We start from the raw sequence: 23,466 nt of genomic DNA on the forward strand, positions 1-23,466 counted from the left end.
TAGATTATAGGAGAATAGAGTAGAATTATAGTAAAGGTTTATAGAGAGGACATAGTTGTAAGGCCAGAAATGGAAAGACCCCATGGCCCTCGAGTACTCTAATAGCATAAGGGTCATAAAATAAGAAGAGCTGACTGAATAGGCCTTATTGGAAAGATTAAAGTGAGTGAATCTTCCTCGAAGTAGAAGAAGAAGAGGATAGATCAAGCTAGGGGGTTCGTGGGAGTGCCACTTCGCTTACAATCAATAGGATTGCCCCTTTCGGCATAGTGTCGGAAACAAACTCCTCTTTGTTCTCGATCTAGTAAAAAAGAACACTCAAAGGTTTAAAAATAATCTTTCCTTGCCTTTGATCATCTTTTCTAATGATCACGTTGGTTCACGAGTCCTTATTCAGTATATTCGGACCACCCCACCATATATCTACTCTATACTATAAAATGATAAGCTGAAATTGGAAACGGATGTGACATCGGCTTGAAACGGATGTAGGTTGTAACGTTTTTGTGTAACGTTTTTATGTAACGTTTTTTGTATTTATATAACGTTTTTATGTAACGTTTTTGTGAAGTTATTTGAAACGTTTTGAAACTCAGGGGCTACCCTGAGTGTCGAGTCTTCAAAATTCGAGTCATCGGAATTCAAGGAGAACTGGCCTACCAGTCCGAAACACTCGGGGTTGGGCGCCGTAGGCGCCATGGGGGAGAAACCCCCCCTTTTGAAGACTCGACACTCAGGGGCTATCCTGAGTGTCGAGTCTTCAAAATTCGAGTCATCAGAATTCAAGGAGAACCGGCCTATCAGTCCGGAACACGGGGGGGGGGCGCCGTAGGCGTCAGGGGGAGGAGCCCCTTAGTACATATATACACACATATACATGGTGAGCTCCCCTATCCGCGACCCAGGGGACGCGCTCTCTAGAGGTTACAGGGTTCCCCCGAGAGATAATAATAATTAATTAATTTATCTTTATTGTTTGTGCTATGGGATGCCTCGCAAACAATATTAATGCTGTTGTTTTCCAAATACTGATGGATTTAATAAGGTTCGACTTAGCTAAGCAATATTTTTTTCATTGATTCTGAAGAGACCGATTTGGTCCTCTTCATACATGGAATGTAATTTTCGAATCTGTATTACTTATTTGCAAAGAAATTGAAATTTGTACGATTTCGGCATAGTGTCGGAAACAAACTCCTCTTTGTTCTCGATCTAGTAAGAAAGAATACTCAAAGGTTTAAAAATAATCTTTCCTTGCCTTTGATCATCTTTTCTAATGATCACGTTTAAGTCAGAGGTCATCCGCTCATGGCTATTCCAAAACGTCTTAAACAGAAACTGCCATCACATCTGAGAAAACAAAACAGTTATCCCTCATTAATGGTGCAAATATTCCTGTTGAGAATTGACATCAAGATAACCACAGCTATGTGGAATTTGTGAGTTTGCAATTCAGGTTTGTCTGGTTGCAATTATGACGGTTGCAATTATGAAGATCATGAGGTCATGAGGAATTGAACTGTAATATGGAGGTTTCCTCTGAGGTCGGTTTGTCTCTTTTGTGACAGGAAATAACCTGCCATTTACCATACAATGGATGACATAACTTTCGTCGAAGAACGAAATTTAAAAACAAAATATTGTTTCGTGTGTTTGAAAACTTCAGGGTGATTTTTATGACTTAAAATTCTCCATCTGTCATTTATAAATTAGAAAAAAGGGACATTGTTGTTCCTGGACAAATAAGTATTTGCCAAACAAGAACTAAAATTAGTTCAGGCTTACTCTAAGAGATAAAATGCTTGATTCTCTTAAAGTATTTCTTTTAATGAAAATTACACAACTGGTTGCTATAACTGAAACTAATTCAACTAATAGTTCCCTCGAAGCTTCCCAACATTTAGGTAAAATACGAGTATATGGATTTCAAAGGTTGTGGCAAACTTCTTTGTAGTTTGATTTTGAGTTACAAAATACTGCTTGATTTTGACTGAATATGAGAAACGAGAATCCGAATAAAAATATTCTGTAAAAGTAGGTCATTGTAAAGCGAATTTTGTTTTTCTAGGAACAGAACGTTGGTTTTTGCAGGTAAAGGCATAGAATTGATTTCTACTTTATCAGGCTTCGATAAGCTTTCTCAGTCATCAAGCCTGCGGTAACTTCATTTCCTGTTTCCGACTTCTCTTCAGCTACTCCCAAAGGGAACAGCGCATACAACGACTCCGTGGAGTACAAGCAGCTTTCCGGACATCTAAATGGAAATTCTACCCGAGAAATACTTGACCACATCAAGGCTGGCGAGAAGAGTTAAAAGGGACACGATAAAGGGGAGTGGAGGGATGAATGCTGTCGCCTCTGTTAGAACCCAATCTGTACTGAACTAATCATTTAAGTAACACATAATCAGTCGTTAAAATCAATCGATTTTCGTTGTCCAGTAATTGTAACATACGTTAATAAATGCATTTCCCTTCTTTCAGTGAAGTTATTCAACCGAAGCTTCAGTTTCATTAACAACGTTGGCTAAGCGTGAGATAATTTCTTTCTTTTAAAAGGTGTAGATAAAAGAGTTAGTTAAATAAATTATGGTGCTCCGACTTAATTATCATTCCATGCAAGAATGGCTTCATAGAATAGCAGGAGTTGTTAACAGGACTCACCTGGGATTACCATGGCAACGGTCTCTTTAGCCCGAATACTTGTCAGATGCTTTCTCCCTTGTGAAAATCAATGGGCTATTTTAATTCTCTCATTCTGCTTCTTTTTCCTTTCTTTCTTTTCCTGGCAATTGTTCAAAATATGTCAGTGGTCTGCAATGGATACCAGTCCATGAAAGAGGCCTTAAAGAAGTCTTTTTCCTTTGTAGGTCATCTTATGTTATTCAATCGTGAATTCATCTGGAGTGAAAACCGTCAGCTGAAGAAGCGTATATTCTGATTGCGACGCTACAATTTATGGAGTAGAAGTGAATAAAAGAGAGATTAATAGTCTAGGAGTCTATTGTGAGTAATTTAGAGTGGCGAAGTTTCTTCATTCTCTGCAAAAGTGTCAATAGTGGTTCTATAAAGCAGAATAATTTGCTCTAACCTCCTAGTTTGGTCTTCGCAATTGATAATGTGGAAAGATAAATTACACTCTAAACACAAAGAAATAAAACGTAATTATATGTTAATCCTACCCATGAAAGATTGTTAGCCTATAGTTCGTCGATATCAGTACCGTGGATAGATTACGGTTAGTAATCGGAAATCCTGATCCAGAGACCAAACATAGAACTTTTTATTGCAGGCTTGAAATAGCCTGAAAAAAAGACCAGTGTTTGGTCTCTGGAGTAAGATTCCCAAATTATCTTACCATTCACCTATCTACAGTACTCTAGATTTGTAAATTTGTGGATGGGAATCACATACAAAACTAAACTAAATGTTATATTAAATGATTCGCTATCACATACATCTTCTTCGGTATTTAAGAAACATTTCTTTCATTTTTAAAGGCCAAACATTGTAAGTTGTCGTTAAAGGGTAAGTCAAAACTCAGCACGGCCACAAGAATGACACGTGATTTGTCTTAGGTAAGAAAGACTTAGGTGCGAATTACTTCTAGGTTGCGAAGAAGACTTTTCGACTAAAGATGAGTTAACCTGCTTCGTATGAATGAGGCTGGATTTTTCTTCCTGGAAACTCTGGTTTTTCATTCAAAAAAAAAAAAAACGGAGAAAAACCCGCTAGAATTAATTTTATCATAAATTTCGTTAAAAAAATATTTCAGTTTCAACAATTATTTTAATATGTTTCAAGCCAAGTCAAGTATGGTATTTTTTGTTCAAAAATGATATCCAATTTTTGGAGTCACATAAAGACTTTTCAGAAACATACATAAACATACATTGTTAACCTAGCCGGTTAACAATACATGGCTGATATTTGTGAAGAATCTGTACATGCAAGGGAAAAATTGTTCTCATTTTCAGAAGACTCTGTAACCGATTGGGAATAGTTGACTATGAATATTTTAATTACTAAGAGAAAATGTCAAGATCTCATCGTTGTGCAAACATTTTGTTGTTGTTTTCTAGATTAACTTATATGAATGACCACTAAGTCAGAAATTAATGAATTGTTGGTTGTACTTTAATTATTTAAAAAATCTGAGAGAAAAATACTATAGGAGACTCACGAAACCAAGCAGGCAACAGAATCTCAAGATATCAACTGTCTCCTTCCTCCGTTATGTTTCCACAAAGAATTTCATTGTCATTCTATTATTTCAAAACAGACTTAGGAGAGTTCTGTCTTCAACGCAGTATTTCGAAATAACACTAAACTGAGCCTTTCGACCCCTGAACGTTCATCCGTCTTCGTTGAAACGATCACATGATGGTTTTCTTCTGTTAACAACTTTAATCAGCTTAACCTAGATATCAAAATGCTTTTAGTGAAAGCACGTTGGGAGTAATCTGATATGAAGTATTCTTATTTGGAGAGCAAGTTTAACGGATGAGTATTTCGTCTCTTCTCTTAACGCATTAAGCTTAATGGCCACTCAAGGCCAAATCACTTAGCTTCGTATAAATCTAATTTATGCTATGATAACGTGGCTAATCTCATCTGCATTTTCGGCTGTACATATTCAGTCTCTGGCCAGTAACACTGTGAATTTAAGGATGAAATATCCTTCCATCTCCATACGAAACGAGCTAACTCATCTTCAGTTGGAAATTCCACATAAATCTTCCTCACAGCCTAAACAAGATTAGGATTCAGGTCCTTCATACTAAAGGACATCATCATTACCAACTCTCCAAGGATGTAACTAAATAACTGCATTTACTTCCTAAATTATTATGTGAAAACATCCAGATGATTTTGTTTATCTACAAAATTGTCAATATATTGTGCATTTTGTATATTAACCAGCAATATATGTCTTAACATGACAATAGATTGCTTTCCTAGGTAACTGAGTGGTTAGCATTTCCGTTTTCCAACCACCAGGTTTTGGATTTCGAATCTTCACTGTAGAGTAGATGCGTGTAAAAGTCTTTAGCTGGCACATGAATTTTATCTCCCTATGTAGAAGACTATCATTCTAATTATTGGAAGCCTAGGGTGGCTTAAAGTATCTTGTTAAATCTCTATAGCATGGTTTGCAGATTACCCAACTTGTAGGCAGCGCACCAATCCATCTCAGTGCTAATATAGTATGACAGGTTTATAAGCTTCATTAGTGGGATTAACTTATAAATAAAATAACAGTTACTTAAATATAAAGAGCCAATAGGCTTCATTTCGGCGATATAAACATTATTTAAATTAAGGGGATATTAAATCCCACACTGTTTTAAAACCGAATAAGAAACTCAAAGATTGGAATCAGAGAGTTTCATGCCGAATATAGTAAACTATAAAAGTATCGGCGATTACTAGCGTGAGCTAATGCAAGTAGTCCTAGTACGCAGTACAATCTCATTTCCATATATTTCCTAGGAAATTTTTACATTGTGGAAAATACCAAGAATAGCGATCAGAACTTTACCACCTTTGCTGCGAGTTGCCCGAGATTGTACTACGTACTAGGACTACTTGCATTAGCTCACGTTTTAAACTATAAAACTACTTTTATAGTTTACTATATTCGGCATGAAACTCTCCGATTCCAATCTTTGAGTTTCTTATTCGGTTTTAAAACAATGTGGGATTTAATATCCCCTTAATTTAAATAAAATAACAGTTTTCACAGTAGTAGACTTATGGAGGCAATCCTCTTCTCTGCATGAGCTTTTTTTTTTTCAATACAGTCACTAGTGAAGTGAGCCCACATCACACGAGATGATCAACGATCAGCCTCCTGTTCCCAAGTATTATTCAAAATTAAATGTTAATCAGCTGAGTTCTTTCTCTCTCTGTCTTTTTCCCCAACTTTACTTTTTTGAAGTGAAAATAACTAAATAATCATACGTACGTTGTTGAATAGGCTGAACCTTAACGCCCCATAATATGCATGCTTATTGCTTGTGTAAACTAAGCTATGTCTGATTTCTGTTACTCTAAAATAACGGACAAATTCAGCTCAACATCTCAGGTAAATGTTCGTCTCTAAAGAAAAAGCATCTTTCTTTTAAAGTCCACTTTCTTCTTCGAAAAAGAGTGAAACAGAATTATTTATTTAAACTTATTTGAATAAAATCACTTGTGGTATTTCTTCGTCGTTTATTGTACATTCGCCTCACTTGTCTAATTTTAGTTAGAAAGATTCGGACAAAATCTTTTCAATTACAACACAAAAGTGCCACAGATAAAGGTTTATGTGTGAGCATGTAGCATTGATTGTGTGTGTGTGTGTGTGTGTGTGTGTGTGTGTGTGTGTGTGTGTGTGTGTGTGTGTGTGTGTGTGTGTGTGTGTGTGTGTGTGTGTGTGTGTGTGTGTGTGTGTGTGTGTGTGTGTGTGTGCGTGCGTGCGTGCGTGTGTGCGTGTGTGTGTGTGTCCTACGAACTCTAGTCCAGAGAAAAGGAAATAAATACAATTGAAATCTCCTTAATAAACGCTTCACGAAACTTGAGAAAATTGAAGCATTCAGTAAGGAAACCTAATAATGACTGAAGGACCAATGATCTCTTTTTTTTATTTCCCAGTAAAGCAATTCTAAAGACGAATTTTCGTGTCTACGGCTAAAGAAAAATCCTATACGGAAGTGGAAAGTCGATTATATTAGCGCTGTTTAGTACTCTTGGAAGCTTACAGTAGCAAGCAAACAATTTCCCTGTTTCTTTTCTTTCGTTTGAAGAATTTTTTTTTTAATATAAAATCTGTCACCGATCGGCAATTGAAACAGGAAGGAAAATTTATGTGATTGTTACTTTGCAAACGACGCCAAAATTGCTACCATTATCGTTCCCTGATTGTGGGACAGACATTAATAAAAGAGGTTATTCAATGGAACCAAAATAGAAATAAGCGCCAAAGAGTTCTAATAAAAGTGGCGAAATTGAAATATAACAAGCCCTAATGTGACGATAATAAATATTATTGATATGGAGTACATTACAAAAATGTCACTTCTTATAAGTACTTTGTACAAAGTTCGAGATACTTTGTTACTTCAAAAAAAAAGTTACGACCACTGTGTCACTTTGAGCAACAAAAGTGTCACAGCAACTTAGTTTTTGAATGTGGTAACATTTAGATGTTCGCTAACATTACAAAGATGCTTGACGCACATATAATCGTTAAGATTGTAATAAATACATTAAACCATAGGATTTATGGTTTCCCTGAATGCAAACGGTAGTAGGAAGTTATTTTATACTGGATTTAAAAAAACACAATCACAACCATCATGTGATCGATATAAAGAGAAATGTACCAACTACATTCCAATTGCTGTTTTTTTTTTAACCAACAGCATAATTTAAAGAGTATTATAAAGTATTGTGGATACTGAAAATCAGCTTATTTTAACATTGTTTTTTTTTCTCTTTTTCTTAGACATTTTACACCGTTGTGTTTACAGTTGTCGCTTTCCATGTGAACTTTGCTATTGATAATAAAGGTAAGTCATTAGTAGTGCTGAGGAAAATATGAATATTAATATATATTATTACTATTAAGGTAGTTTATGCGATGTGAATGTTTTCAACCTCTTGAACTATTCAATGCGACAGACGTCCTAATAATTTCTTGTTTTTCTATCCGTCTGACGTCACCTAAAAGCTTTTGGTATGCCTCACCCAAAGAGACCCTAATGAATTTATTTTTTATTATTATTTCCATTGATAGTAATAAAATAAACTGGGTGTTATTTTACAAAAACTGCCACTACTCGACTGGGTTCTCTAAATATCGACAATCGAAAATTCCACTCTGAACGTTTTCGACATTTGTATAAGAGTGAGAAAACAATGTTAACGCACGAGAGTACTGAGTACAGTGCGAGTCTGTAATTTTCGTTTTTTAAACTACTCCAAGATAACAAGACTTCATTCATTTGTCTTCCTGTTTCGTTATAATTTTATTTTTATTGGAGAAACAATTTGAAATAATAACGAAAGAACAGGCGGAAAAAAAGGCTTTTATCGCAGTAATTGGATCCATTTTTTTCTCAAACAAGCAGAAAAGATAATTCAGGGCGCTTCAGTACCATAATTTCCGTTAATAAACAGTTCTAGGTTCACGTCTGCTGGTAAATTAAATTTTTATTTCTTTTAACCTGTTATAATTCCATTTGTATTGGCAGAAGAGTTTGAAATGACCAAGCCTTTCCCTCTCTCTCTCTCTACTTAATTGGATCATTTAATTGGCAAAACGATTCGAAAGGTTAATAATTCCTCTCTGGCTTGATGAAATTCAATGAAATGTAATGATTTGGAAACTATTAAAATTATTATTATTATTACTATTAAATTTTGAATGGCGTTTCAGTTCAGCTATTGGGTGGGTTTAGCATTTAAGGAATGCTAAACCCACCTCGGTTAATGACGTGGCGAGAAGAATTCATTCCAAGTATCTTTATCCCGGAATCTCCATAGCTCATCGGTATAGACGAACCCTTTCGTTTGAAAGTCCCGATTTCAAATCCGGTCTATGACGTAATGATCCTTTATCAGGTGTTTACAATCCAAGAGTGAGTTAGCCGGTCTCATACGAAGGTGGAGAGATTTTTTTATCCCGGTTATTCGTCCCTCAAAACAGGCAAATGGGACAGAGGAACACACGCAATCTACAGACATAGAGCACTTCGGGAATAAGGATTAACCAACCTGTTCCGTAGGATTTGGTTTCGAACGCCTATTCGGTAAAGTGTGGGTCTACGTGCGAGCGTACACGAGGAAGGAAAGATCTTTTCCTCACTTATAAAAATGAAATCAGAAACGTTACACTTGGCCTGAAATCAACTAATACATGAGGATACACAAACGTTAAAACCAAAATTGAAAAAGAATGCTAGATGTCTATAACAGAACCCTTACTCTACATTTTTAACTTATCGCTGATGGCTGCACTCTCCCATCTGATTTGAAGGAGATTTTAGTAATAGCAATACGAGGCCACGTCTTAAATTAGACAGAATTTTTTAAATTCAGCCCAATTTAGGACCGAATTAAATGCTCGATTCCAAATTGTTAAAAAAAATAATAATAAAATAAAGCTATAACATTATTCTAATAAATTATGATGTTCCGCAGAAATTTGTCCCTGGAACCAATCTTATTTAGTGTGTGTGTGTGTGTGTGTGTGTGTGTGTGTGTGTGTGTGTGTGTGTGTGTGTGTGTGTGTGTGTGTGTGTGTGTGTGTGTGTGTGTGTGTGTGTGTGTGTGTGCGTGCGTGTGTGTGACTTTGAACTAAAGCTAAACAGCAATATTATTGCTTTCCCAGATGACATACTTATTTTCATCGAACACAGCAGAAGGAATGCAAACCATAGTTTCACGCAAACAAGATTATGCACGTCACGAAAACAAAATGGGTAATTTTAACTTGCGATGCACAAAGTGAACTTCTTTCAAATATTTACATCGATTCCAATCAATGTCGAAACCGCACATTACTGATGTAGTTAATAGTGCACGTAAGGTTATTGCTACTTGCGAAAATTCTAAAAATGTTCAAACTTTTATATTTTGCATGAATTCAAAGAAAATTACCGCATTAATTGTATATCGTGGAGGAATTGCTCCTACATCAGAAACAAATACAGATGCATTGCAATGTGTGTAATACATTGCAATGCATCTAAATATAAAATATATAAAAATCAATATAAAATAATGATTCATACAGTGGTATTAAACAAGACATTTTCTTGCTTTGTTATTAGAAATGAAATTTACCCAAACAAATACAAGAACCTGAAGAACAACAACAAAAAAAAATATTTAATCTTATAATGAAATGAGGAAAATGGTCAAAATAATTAAATTAATCAATTTCAGTAATGGTTCTAACAGACTACATCACGTTCTAATAATAATAAAAATAATATTTTTTTAAAAAAAAAAGTATTCTCTGTTAATGAAAATACACAGAAATAAGATAAACAAGAGGCATAACACTATGATCAGTGCTGAGATCTTCTACAGTGAGTAACTTTTGTTACAATGAATAACTAATTTAGAAGAATAACTCTTCTAAATCCAGATGGAGTGAAGGATACAGATGCAGAAGAGGTTGTTCAGCTAATGAGTGCCCATATCGTTAAAAGCTATCAACCTGGTGAACAACATTGAGCTCACTGTTACCTCTTCATTAGATGAAGAAATGCAGATGTGAATGGAAGGAATGTATGGCAATTCCATTGCACAAGGGTGGTGTAAAGATCGATGTATCCAACCATCGATCAATTAGTATCTCAGGAGTGGTGGTGAAGATTTTGGAAAAATTGGTTAGGGCTCGCATTCAGAACTGGGTTGACAGTGAATGTCTACTTTCCAATGAGCAAAATGGGTTTACTAAGGGAAGGCCATGTTTTAGCAACTTGCTCACATTCTATAACAATGTTACCATTGAACTAGACAAGGGGAATAGATACACCATGCTACTTTTGGATTATGCTAAGGCTTTTGACAAAATACAGCATGTCAGACTGCTGCATAAATTAGAGAAAATGGGTTTGGGTTATACAATACTAGCATGGAAAAGAGAATTGCTGACTGACAGATATCAAAAAGTGATATACGGGGGATCTGAGTCTGCAAAGTTTAAGGTAACAAGTGGTGTACCACAAGGATCAGTGCTTGGTCCAGTGTTATTCAATTTGTACATTAATGATATTGGGAAGGATTTGACAAGCGACATACAGTTATTTCCTGATGATGCAAAGATAGGTAGGGTAATCAGGAATGCTGCTGATATGCAGTATTTGCAGAATGATTTAAATAGGCTGGAATTGTGGACATGGGAAAATAGGTGTCAGTTCAATGTCAGTAAATGTAAAGTCATTCACTTAGGCATGATTAGATATCCAATGTCGTATTATATTGGTGAGATTAGGCTAGGAGAAACTGATGAGGATAGGGATCTTGGAGTGCTAATAGATAGGAAGTTGAAGTTTAGGGGCCATGTGTCAAAGATTGCAAATACAACTCAAAAGATAATTGCAATGCTGAAACGTTCACATGTAAAGATAAGGATGTTATTTTTCCTCTTTACAAGGCCTTGATAAGACCTCACTTGGACTATTGTGCGCAGGTCTGGTCTCCTGGTTTCGTTGCGATTCTGATATATTGGAGAGAGTACAAAGGAGAGTGTTAAAAATGAGATCAGGATTGTAGAATACTGATTATGAAGACAGATTGAGAATTTGTAGACTACAGACACTAGCAAACAGGAAAAAGAGAGATGATATGATTGAGATTTACAAACTTCTGAAAGGATCATACAAGATTTCAATTGATGGAATTTTTCAATTTATGGAGGGTGGGAAAAGAATGAGAGGTACTTGGAAGCTGAGAATGAAGGCCGCCAAGAAGGGTTGAGGGTTAGATTTTTCTCTCAGAGGGTGGTGCGTGATTGGAATGGATTGCCATTGGATGTTGTGAGTGCAAGCAGTGTGAATTAATTCAAGAATAAGTATAATAGCTGGTGTGTGTAGTATGTGGCCTCCCTCGACGAGTCTCTGACTCCCTGGAGGTCTTTCTTAATAATAATAATAATAATTAAGAATTTACGGTTGCAGTTGAATAAGACACCTTACAGGAAATATAAAATAATAACCATAAGTAATTTATGTATTAATCTTTGCAAGTCTTTTACAAAGACCCTGAAGTGCTGATCCATTTTCTGCAATGATTACTCTGAATCTGATTCCTGATTCATTTATTTAATTTAATTAGTAATTAAGGAAATTAATCAGAAATGTCTTAAGATATAGTAGTCAAATATTATCAATAATAGTGATTTTTTACGATCGATGACAAAGCTTTTTATTACCTATATTAGTAGTTAAAATATCTGTATTTTAGTTGGTACAGATTTGATGTCCGTTGATATTTTGTTAGCTGTTCCAGCTAACATATGAAAATTAGAACATACTGTTTAAAATATCATGTTGCAAACACATAAAGATAGTGTGCTACCACGTGAGTTATATCTTGTAATTGCATGATGTTAACAGCAAAGTACGATCTAAAGGTATAAAATAGTATATAATGTATATTGTATATTACGTGATTTTTTAAAATGACATTTAATGTGGTGTGTGTGTGTGTTTAAATTATGCATAGGATAAAGTAAAGGAAAAGAAAGGTAATAGTAAATTTATTAAGTGATTTGGGTATGCCTCCTCATTCTTTCGTTACATTAGTAGTGAAAGCTGTGAGGAAGAGTAATTCAACTGACTTCGAAGCCTCGGGTTAGTTTTTCTGAAGACAAACAGTGGGATTAACGATTTACATAAATTTTGTTGCTGCTGTTAGCTTTTGTTTGTTGCTGTGCTTGCTATGATTTTATATGAATGTCAACTTTCACAGTTCATGTTTTACTGCTCTTTAGAGGTAGAGGGTTATGGCTGGTCGTGTTATGCGATACATATTTCTGTTGTTACGGTAAGCTGAAAAGTTGAAATAGTGTCTCAATGACAGAACCTACCTACCGTGTTAGATTCTTTATACTCAAGATTTAGTGTTTTGCCATGAAGGGATCGGTTAATTCCCCGTGTGTACTAGGTCTCCAATGCACCGTCGAAACAATTCTTTGGTGGAGTTTTTCTAAATTTGATAAGTGACTGTTTGCTGTATTTGTGTAGACAGTTTTACCGTAACTCAGTATTTTTTCCCAAATTCCTTGATATCTCAGGGTTTTTACATTAGTTGGCATCATGTCTTTTGCATCAATGTAGTTTGCTAAGTATTCTATATGTTTAGTCCATTTAAGATCTATGTGGAGACCGAGGTATTTAGCATGTGTTACGGGTGTGATTTCGGAACAGCGACACAGCCGTGGTTAATGCAATGGCATGCGTGACTGTATATCGTTAGTGGTGTAGGGTGCATGATTAGAATAAACTGATTGATTGATAATTTTTTTTTTAAATTGAAAAATACAAATAAATATGGAAAAAACGACTCTAGTTCAATTTGGGTGATAATAAATTATTTGCTATACAAAAATGTGATTACTAAAAGAACCTTTTTATGGTTGTCTAATATCATTTATTCCAAATATTTTCACAAAAAAATTTCGCAAAACAGCAATTAGGTGCAATTTGTCTTTCTACTACGCATATATAACAATATCGATCTGGCTAAACAGAGGTTAATAATATTTGGGATTTATTATTCTTACAAAAAAAAAAGTACTGAAACATTCCATTTTGGTTTAAGTTGAAGAACAAAATTAAGCAAAGCGAATCGAAACAAAACCAATTTTATGTATGAATTACAATAAATTAAACTGTCTACAATACACACCATAAAGTGATCTGCGTTACATCCACCAACCTAGTTGGCCTAGTGGATAAAATCTCCATTATATAACCAATAGGCAATGGGTTCCAATCTCAGTGGGGCATTCGAATCACCTAAAGACATCCATAAAATGGATGAGTGTTTACGCATTCTTTAAATAATAAGTATATTTCACTGTTCAGTGTAAAGCCATCGTCCTGCTTATCGGTGGTTTGAGGTGACCTGAAAAATTCCATGTTTTGTCTCAAAAGTGGGTTCTTTCTACGATTATCTAACAACTCATCCAAGTGCTATTGTAATATAGGTTTACAACTTTTCGTGGTAGAATTCACGAAAAAAAAGTCGACTAGCAATTTCTTTGATGTAGTACAACATTTTATTAAAAATATATGTTCTGGATGAAATTGTACATCAATTTAAAGTAATTTCTCTACGAATTCTAAAAGTTTATGAAATAATGTGAAGTACTTTCTAGAATGAGATTTGAAAACGAAAATATGTTATTATACACTAAGCAATACGCTTAGATTAGGGGAGAACATAGAAACGAGGAGAAAAGAAAGAAAAATTTTAATTATCGATACATATAGAACAGTGTCATTATATACATGACAAACGCTAGGGACAACATATGCATTTGCTTTAGGCACCACTTTTACGAGGGTGGTCTGAAAAGTTCTCGGCCTCGACCATAGATGGCAACACTATCGGCAAGATTTTTTTTTTTAAGTTGGTATATCTGTCATAAGTATCTATGTACAGTTGCAAGTCATTCTATCAAGTAGTTTGTTTTATACAACTGTCTGAAGCAAATGTATTGTCTGTATCCCTTGAAATGGATAAAATTGAATATCGTGCAGTTAAAAAATTCTTTGTAAAAGAAGATTTAAAGCCAAAAGAAATTCATTACAAGTTCATAAAAGTTTATGAGAACTCTTCTCCTTCGTTTTCGACAATTAAGAAATGGCCTGCCGAGTTTAAACATGGCCGTACCAGCCTTGAAGATGATCCACGTGAAGGACATCCAATAAGGGTAACAACACCAGAAATCATTGATCAAGTGCACGATATGGTATTGGATGACCTTCAAATCAAAGTGAATGAAATTGCTGAGGATATAGGCATCTCAAAAGAACGTCTAAGATAAATTTTGCATGAAGAATTGCAAATGAAAAAGTTTAGCGCAAGATGGCTGTCGCGTTTGCTCACTGCAGATCAAAAACGCACTCTGATGAAAATCTCTGATCAGTGCTTGGAGCGTTTTGACAAGAATAAAACTGATTTTGTGCATTGATTTATTACTATGGATGAGACTTGGATTCACCATTACGCACCAGAATCCAAACAGCAGTGAAAACAGTGAACAGAAGACGGTTGTTCAGCCAAAGAAGACAAAGTCGGTTCCATCAGCATGAAAGGTCATGGCATCGGTGTTTTGGGATGCTAAAGGCATTTTGTTTATTAATTATCTTGAAAAGGGTAAAACAATAACCGGGAAATATTATTCCGATCTTTTAACCAGACTAGAGAAAACATTCGTGAGAAAAGACCCGGTTTGCAGAAGAAAAAAATCATCTTTCATCAGGACAATGCCCTGCCCACAAAGATGTTTTGGTAATGGGAAAATTAAGGGATCTGCACTATGAATTGTTGAAACATCCACCCTATTCCCCAGATTTGGCTCCCTCTGACTTGTATTTCTCCCCAAAACTAAAACTCTTCCTCGCTGGTCAGCGTTTTTCTTCGCATCAAGAGGTGATTGCAGCTGTAGAGGGGTATTTTGCGGATCTTACTGAGAATAGGGACGGGATAATGGTGCTGATGCATCGCTTGAATAAATGTATTAGTCTTAAGGGAGATTATGTTGCAAATAAAAATGATTTTGAAATTATAAATTTCAAAAAGGAATAAACTATTCCTTTAATGCATTTTCATTTCTGCCAGAGGGAGGACGATCGACAAATCTTTTTTCTTCCCTTCTAGCTTCTTGGAATGATAGCCCTCCTTCCCTCCCTCCCTCTCTCTCTCTCTCTCTCTCTCTCTCTCTCTCTCCTTCATCACCATCGGTAGGGCAATTCCTTTCTATAAAAGATTTGTGATTAGCATATGGCTGATAATTTCCGCTGTTTCATGTATATAATACTATTTCATTATTATTATTATGCGAGGTCAATGAAACTAAAGCACATGGGAAAATGGGATTTTTACTATACCAAACCCAACTGCGATTGATTGAAAAAACAGAAAAAACATCAGTTACTTTTTGTTATTATTACAGTGTGCGTTTTACCGTCGAGTTTTCTGTGTTGCGCAGTCAAGCATTCGAATTTCTGAGTTGTTGTTTTTTTTCACAACACTAACAAGAGTAATTTAAAAGACATCGCCATAAAAAAACTAATTTTAAAACTTCCGAATTTTTGGTTTTAAAACATGAAACCTTATAACCGCGCCCCATCTCTGTAATTAATACTTTTATTAAACTAAATAAAGAGTAAAAATTAAATAAAATGCACAAATTATTAGCACTGAGAATTTCAAGCGCCACCTCATGGTGGCATCCAAAAATAGGAAACTTGCAGCAAAATCTTCGATCGTAATTTTGAAACTCGGTGAATGTACGTTTCCTTTTGCATGACTGCTAGACGAACATGCTGGAAGTTTAAGAAATGAATATTTATTTTCGACTTCCATCCTACATCACAGAGTCGCTTCATCCCTTATATCAAATTATAAAGCAATGCAATTCTTTTTTTAACAAGCACCCATTAACAGATACCAGAACAAGGCGAATCACCATTCCGTGTTTAAGTCATTCACTTCATATGTCTGCTGCACCTTAGTAGGAAGACAACACGTTAGTTCGAAGCACAACATTGGCGCTTTGCATGGATTAATCATTGCGGTCCATAATTAATTACACTCCTCGGTAATCTTCCTTCCGGCATATTTAATTCTACGCTTAATAAATGGAAACATGTGGAATTAGAATTTCTGAAACTTATTCAGTGGCAGCACAGTCTTGCGCTTGCAAAATTAACACGGAAATGTATTAGACTGGACACAATCATGATTGCTTCTTCCTTATCATGCATTGTTTTCTTAGATAATACATCGTTCCCTGTTTCTTACCATAGTGTATGATGTATAAGGGTGGTCTGAAATGTTCTCGGCCTAACAATGAAAAAACGAATTTATATTTTTCAAAATTATTTTTATAGTTCAACATAATCTCCCTTCAGACTAATACATTTATTCCAGCGATGCTCCAATGCCATTATCCCATCCCTATAGTGGTTCTCGGTAAGATCTGCAAAATACCCCTCTACAGCTGCAATCACCTATTGATTCGAAGAAAAACGCTGACCAGCGAGGAAGAGTTTAGTTTGGGGAAGAAATACAAGTCAGAGGGAACCAAATCTGGGGAATAGGGTGGATGTTCCAACAATTCATAGTGCAGATCCCTTAATTTTCCCATTTGCCAAAACACCTTCGTGGGAGGTGCATTGTCCTGATGAAAGATGATTTTTTTTCCTTCTGCAAACCGGGTCTTTTCTCGCGAATGTTTTCGTCTAGTCTGGTTAAAAGATCGGAATAATATTTCCCGGTTATTGTTTTACCCTTTTCAAGATAATTAATAAACAAAATGCCTTTAGCATCCCAAAACACCGATGCCATGACCTTTCCTGCTGATGGAACCGACTTTGTCTTCTTTGGCTGAACAGCCGTCTTCTATTCACTGTTTTCACTGCTGTTTGGATTCTGGTGCGTAATGGTGAATCCAAGTCTCATCCATAGTAATAAATCAACGCACAAAATCAGTTTTATTCTTGTCAAAACGCTCCAAGCACTGTTCAGAGATTTTCGTGCGAGTGAGTTTTTGATCTGCAGTGAGAAAACGTGACAGCCATCTTGCGCTAAATTTTTTCATTTGCAATTCTTCATGCAAAATTTATCCTACACGTTCTTTTGAAATGTCTATATCCTCAGAAATTTCACGCACTTTGACTCGAAGGTCATCCAATACCATATTGGGCACTTGATCAATGATTTCTGGTGTTGTTACACTTTTTGGAGGTCCTTCACGTGGATTATCTTCAAGGCTGGTACAGCCACATTTAAACTCAGCAGCCCATTTCTTAATTGTCGAAAACGAAGGAGAAGAGTGCCCATAAACATTTATGAACTTCGAATGAATTTCTCTTGCCATTAAACCTTCTTTACAAGGAATTTTATAACCGCACTATACTCAATTGTATCCATTTCAAGGGATACAGACAACACTTTTGCTTCAGACAGCTGTAAAAAACAAACCACATGATAGAATGACTTGCAATTCTACATGCATGCTTATGACAGATGTATCAACTTAGAACAAAAATCTTGCGATACTGTTGCCATCTATGGTCGAGGCGGAGAACATTTCAGACTACCCTCGTATTTGTTTATGCTGTGATTCTTTCTTCCTATCACCATAATACTGGTATCGTTATTATATAAATAGATATAAACAAATATTAATTGGCCTTTATGTATCTTTCAGTTCTACTTGCCTTTGGCCTCATAGCCTTAATACTTTCTGGCCTGTGTGTGATGTCTTCTGCCCTTCTTCTCGTGGGATTGTGTGCGGTAAGTAGATGGGCTTGCCTTTAAGTAAGCCTTTTATATTTTAATGTTTGCACCTATATTGGTATATTCAAGTCTACTTAGCATTATTTTAAAAAATCTCCCAAAAAAGGCAATTCGTTTTGTTTTTATTTTTAGGACAATCCCCGACTACTCATACCATGGATTATATCTCTCGCGACTACAACACTAGTGGACGTCTTCCTGTCTCTTTATCTCATATCAGATGTAGTGAGTACTGAAACGTGTTTTAACTTAAATGCAGCCATAGTATGAACTTTTCTATAGTTTCATTAGCTCTTATGATCTCTCGAAATAGCATTAAATTGCGATAGCATCCTAGCAACTATTATGAGCTGGATCAAGTAAATTGCCATCATCTAATAAAATTACGAAAGATTTTTAAATAAAGCTATTTTAAAGGATACTGTTTAAAGGTTTATTAATGATGTAACTACAGGGTGTCCCAAAATTCACGCAAGAAGTCATTTTGATAGAAAGCACAGGTTTTTAATTAAAAATTGTAATTTCTTATTGATTCATAAAGTATACAGTATAGGGTTATGCATGGAATAGCATATCGGGTAAATGGCCTCCACGGCTTTGCTGGCACATACGCACTCTTTTGTCGAAATTTTCCATGACCGTTTTGCATAAATGTGGCTGAATTTCGTTGATACAGCGCTCAGTTTCCTCCTTCAAGGCGTGGGCTTGTTGGCATAAACCTTAGACTTCAAAAAACCCCAAAGAAAAACGTCCAACGGTGTTAAGTCACATGATCAGGGCGGCCAATTCTCATCACCAAAACGGAAAATTACACGACCAGGAAATGACTCATGCAGTAATTGAATTGTTTCTCGGGCTGTATGGTATGTGGCACCGTCTTGTTGAAACCACATGTTGTCCACATCCATATCTTGCAATTTAGGCACAAAAACTGGATTATCATGTCCCGATAGCGAGCAACATTAACTGTTATTGCCTTATCAGCCGCATTTTCGAAGAAGAATGGACCGATGATGCCTCCAGCCCAAAATCCGCACCAAACAGTGACACGTTGTGGATGCATTTGTTTCTCAACAATCACTCGTGGATTTTCTGAACCCCAAATGCGACAATTTTGTCGATTAACGAAGCCATCAAGATGAAAATGAGCCTCATCGCTGAAGATGATTTTGTTCGAAAAATAAGCATCCACTTGTTGTTGTTCCATAATCCATTCAAGGAACTCTCTTCGGTGTGTGTGGTCATTTTTAATAACCCTGAACTGTCAGCTGTCACGCTGTCTTTTTTTTTCTCGTTGGCAAACACTTTACCGCACAAATGGCGCTAAATTTAAATCTTGCATGAATTTTGGGCACCATATATAAACATATTGCTGAATTCATAAGATATATTTGGATCTCTTTTCTCGACTAACTGAAATGATGGTTATAATGTTCATGAAGAGTAGCTTTGTATCTCTTCATGCAACGACTTTCGTGCTACGTTTTCAACATTAGTTGAAAAACTGATATGGTACGAATAAAACAAATGCTATAATGCTTTATATTTTACAAACGGAGTAGCCCCCAACTAACTGTTTATGACTTCAAATAACTTTTAAAAAAATTTCAAATCGTAAGTAGCTAGACTCCATCATCTCTAGTGTTCACCAGTAGATGAGCTGATGGCTACCAACGATTTCTAAAATTTCGAGAGGAGAGAGAGAGAGAGAGAGAGAGAGAGAGAGAGAGAGAGAGAGAGAGAGAGAGAGAGAGAGAGAGAGAGTATGAACAGCAACTGTCCCGATCTGTTTCCTAATTCTAATCCCTTACTGGCATTACTTTCTAATACGGTGGGCTCTACGTTAATTTTATCCGGATTTCTGAGATTTTTCAGAGTGGTATGGAAACTTTCCGAATTTCTACGAGAAAAAAAAAGAAACTATTTGCGTTAAAGATTGATAAAAAAAAAAAGAAGCCCACAAACAGTTTTTCCTCTGCGACGAGAATCGAGCCTATAATGGTCATTCCTCTGAACGGTCTAACGTTTTAGAAATTGAAGAGTTGCCATAAAAGTGCAAAGATATCAAATGATGGTTCTAAAAACAGTAAAATAAGAAAAAGACATTGACATCCTGTTAACAATATGACCACTCGCTCTAGGAAAGAAAACAAAATGCAAATTTTATGAATCATGATAATGCCAAGTTTGCTATAATACTCATAGCTGACTCTACTATCTAAGAACGGACCCACATCTGAGAAGTCTTAATAGCTCATGAAATTTTATTCGAAGTCAAACATTACTAGAGCATGCGCAAAAGCATTTTAAATTTCAAATATTCGCAAAAGTTGTCAATAGGTGAGCGACCCCTTTCTAAGTTAAGACATCAAGATGGTTTTATGTTCTTGTAATCCAAGTAAATGTTAGCGATGTATTTGCAGAGGGAGTTTGTTTTTTTAAACCTATTTCTAAATAAAATGAGCCTCCATTTTGAGCTCTTTTCTGAAGAGGGCCATAAATACCAAGTACTGAAAGGAAGTTGTTAATGCGGAGACCGGATGCAATAGGATTTTGTGATAAGAATGTAAGCGTCCCTTTTCGATAATATACATTCTCGATGAAAGAGGAAATGTCAAATTAACATTGAAAACTGTCCGCTACTTTTATGCTTAAGAAATGTTCAAGGGATTTCTTTTTCATGAAAGACGACGTTATTTATTGCAAATGTAACACGAATCTAGTTGCAGCACTCATTACACAGAATGTTAGCTTTACTTCGTAACTGTTGACAACTTCAGTTCAAAGCTTTGAAGTATTTCACTGCAATGCGTTGCGATATTGCTACATGAAATATATCTGGGGGTTAGCAGAGAGAGAGAGAGAATCGTCATTTATCATCTCTTTACTGACACAGAACTCAATGTACATTAGAGGAAATCCAATCTCTCTCTCTCTCTCTCTCTCTCTCTCTTTAGAAATTTGCCATTACAGAGAATGTTGAACTCAACCCTTTTTTGGTTACTCGCTCTCTTTAAATAGCTTCCTTATAGCGAGAACGATTATTGATGTAATCTTGAGATTCTGTTTTCGCATCATAAAAGATAAAAAAAAATCACCAAAGTAGATCTCTCGGGTCAAATAGAAATATGTGGTATGCAACCTATACCATCTTTAAAAATATATTATTTCATAAAATGCAATTCATGTTGTCAAATCCTCTCTAACACACTTCAAACTTAAGGAGGTACTTGTCTGCTACCAGTAATAACACTTTTGCTCTTAAGCCAATCGAAGAAGAAGAATATTCCATTACTTTTTTTGTTTAATGATATTCCTAAAAGATAGCTGGATCTCAAATGTAATATGAAATGATTTTATGTAAACAAATGAACTGTGTAATCTTCTTAATGATGTTTCGATGTTATTCTAGTGTTAATAATAATTCATACATGGTTCTCTTTCAAAGAATTCTGAACCAGTACTCGGAGTTCTCTTCCTTGCTGATTTTGCTATCTGCACTCTGAATGTAAGTATCAGTTAATCAGATTAAATGCAAGACTGTATGAATGTGAAAAGGTGACCAAGTTTATTGAATTAGTCTGATAAGAAAGCTAATTAAAATGTTATTAATATTCTCCATCTGACTTCAATTAAGTTTATTTTTATAACATTTAGGAAGTTAATTACTAAGATTATACAGTTTGTAATTCCGATTCAAACCTGGAAGACTAAATTGACCATCTTTATTTTCAAGGAGTTTATCTTCCCGCAAGCTAAATATTTCTATTTAATGACTGGATACTTCCGGTACATGAGGAATAATTTTTAATCATAGAATTCGACCTTATTGCTGTCAATAATTATCAATATGTTCATAAAAAAAATAAATAGCATACGTTCCATACCCATTCTCGCTTGCGCTTGCCTTATCTTTACTTTTAGGAATAGTTTAATAGCATCTCATTAAAATGTTTCCGAAATAGTTATATTTCAAATGCAATAAAATATTAAAAAAAAGACTGAAGTTTATGAAATACATTTCGTTCTAGTGTTGGCCGTGTGAATATCTTTAAAATGGTTATTGCATTTTGACGGTAGGCAAACTTAATTTTTTATTTCCCTCTGAGGGAAGAAATATGTAATAGCGATTTCAGATTTCTCGATTTATCCTAATTACACACACACACACACCCGACAGACAGGTAATTTCTGAACATTTCACAAACTTTCTTTTTACATAATACGAGATGGTGGTTGGCATGGAAATCTATCACAAAATAAGTAGATTAAATTTTTCATCGTTTGGTTGAAGATTTCAATAGAGGGCGCTAATAAACTTTCGATTAATATGTTTGTACGAAGAATTTACCCATTTTAGTCAAATACGATTTTGGCAATTAAACATTTATTCATGTATTTGCATAAATGATGGTAGTAATTACCAGGAAGTAAGACAAGGATTTCTTATATTGTACTTTAAAATACTTACTTATGAGAATTTCACGTGTTAAATGACAAATATTTAAGATCACATATTAAGCCTAATATCAAATACAATTTGCTATACTTAAAACTTGCATTTTTTTTCATTGTTCTCAGGAACAAAATTAATTTTCATTATTTAATTTTCGGGAGTTTTAAATCACCTTAGTTTTCGGAATTATGTCTTAGAAAAGTAAATTATTTAATTTGAATTTCATTAAATTATTAGCGATCTTTTCCAGGTGTATTGTTTACTCTGTGTCATATCCCAATATCAAGAATATGTAGCAGGCAGAGGAAGACCAGAAGACTGCATACACGCTGAGGTGAGCATATTCCCTATTACACGGAAATTGATCTCGTTCCGCTTCCTTAATTTGAATACCTCTGAATTCAGTCATGTGATATTTTACAGCAGGCCAGTCAGATTAATAACAATAGAAAGGCCTGATTAGTGTTCACAGCAGACAAAACTGTTTGTCAAATGGTATATGGACACAGTATCTAATATTCACTTTAAACTATCTGTTGTGATTCATTTTAATAAACAAACCTTTCAATAATTGAAATTCTGTTTTTATCCTTAACTATACATGAATTATATTCATGTGTTTATTATATATATATATATTTCGAGAGCGGTGATGATGGCCCACCCTCCCATAACGAAAATATGACGTGCTATAACACTTCAGAGAGCCTTCAGTTTTTTTACTCGACTTCAAATTCCGATATTGTCAACAACCACTATTTATACCTTTTGTGTTTCTGCGCCTGCGTAAGAACGTACGATTTAAGAATTTTAAGAAAATGCAATGTCATTACACTCGATTTTTTGATAGGAGGTAATTTATTATCCAATTAATTAAGCTTCAAGCAGGAATGTAAAGAAAGAAAAAAAAAATCCACTGTTCAAAATAAAATACCATAATGGCAGCGAGCTAAAAATATCCCACTAATCTAGATT

At 35.2% G+C, this 23,466-nt stretch overlaps 2 protein-coding genes across 4 annotated transcripts in view; one reads left to right on the plus strand and one right to left on the minus strand.

Moving 5' to 3' along the window:
- LOC150100701 (sodium- and chloride-dependent glycine transporter 1-like) overlaps positions 1-23,466 on the minus strand; it is a 285,409-nt gene that overhangs the window by 253,909 nt on the left and 8,034 nt on the right. The gene's annotated exons all lie outside the window — the stretch shown is intronic.
- Positions 1-23,466, plus strand: part of LOC150100703 (uncharacterized) — a 131,723-nt gene that overhangs the window by 106,550 nt on the left and 1,707 nt on the right. For all 3 annotated transcript variants that reach the window (XM_090402065.1, XM_090402064.1, XM_090402063.1), the window contains 5 exons: positions 7,492-7,555; positions 17,947-18,032; positions 18,168-18,260; positions 21,484-21,543; positions 22,742-22,825. In XM_090402065.1, coding sequence (XP_090258191.1) covers positions 7,492-7,555; positions 17,947-18,032; positions 18,168-18,260; positions 21,484-21,543; positions 22,742-22,825 — 387 coding nt within the window. The remainder of the gene's footprint in view (positions 1-7,491; positions 7,556-17,946; positions 18,033-18,167; positions 18,261-21,483; positions 21,544-22,741; positions 22,826-23,466) is intronic.

Source organism: Typopeltis vanoorti, chromosome 12 (genome assembly GCF_054136105.1).
Source record: "Typopeltis vanoorti isolate ZY-2024b chromosome 12, IOZ_Tvanoo_1.0, whole genome shotgun sequence".
NCBI lineage: Eukaryota > Metazoa > Arthropoda > Arachnida > Uropygi > Thelyphonidae > Typopeltis > Typopeltis vanoorti.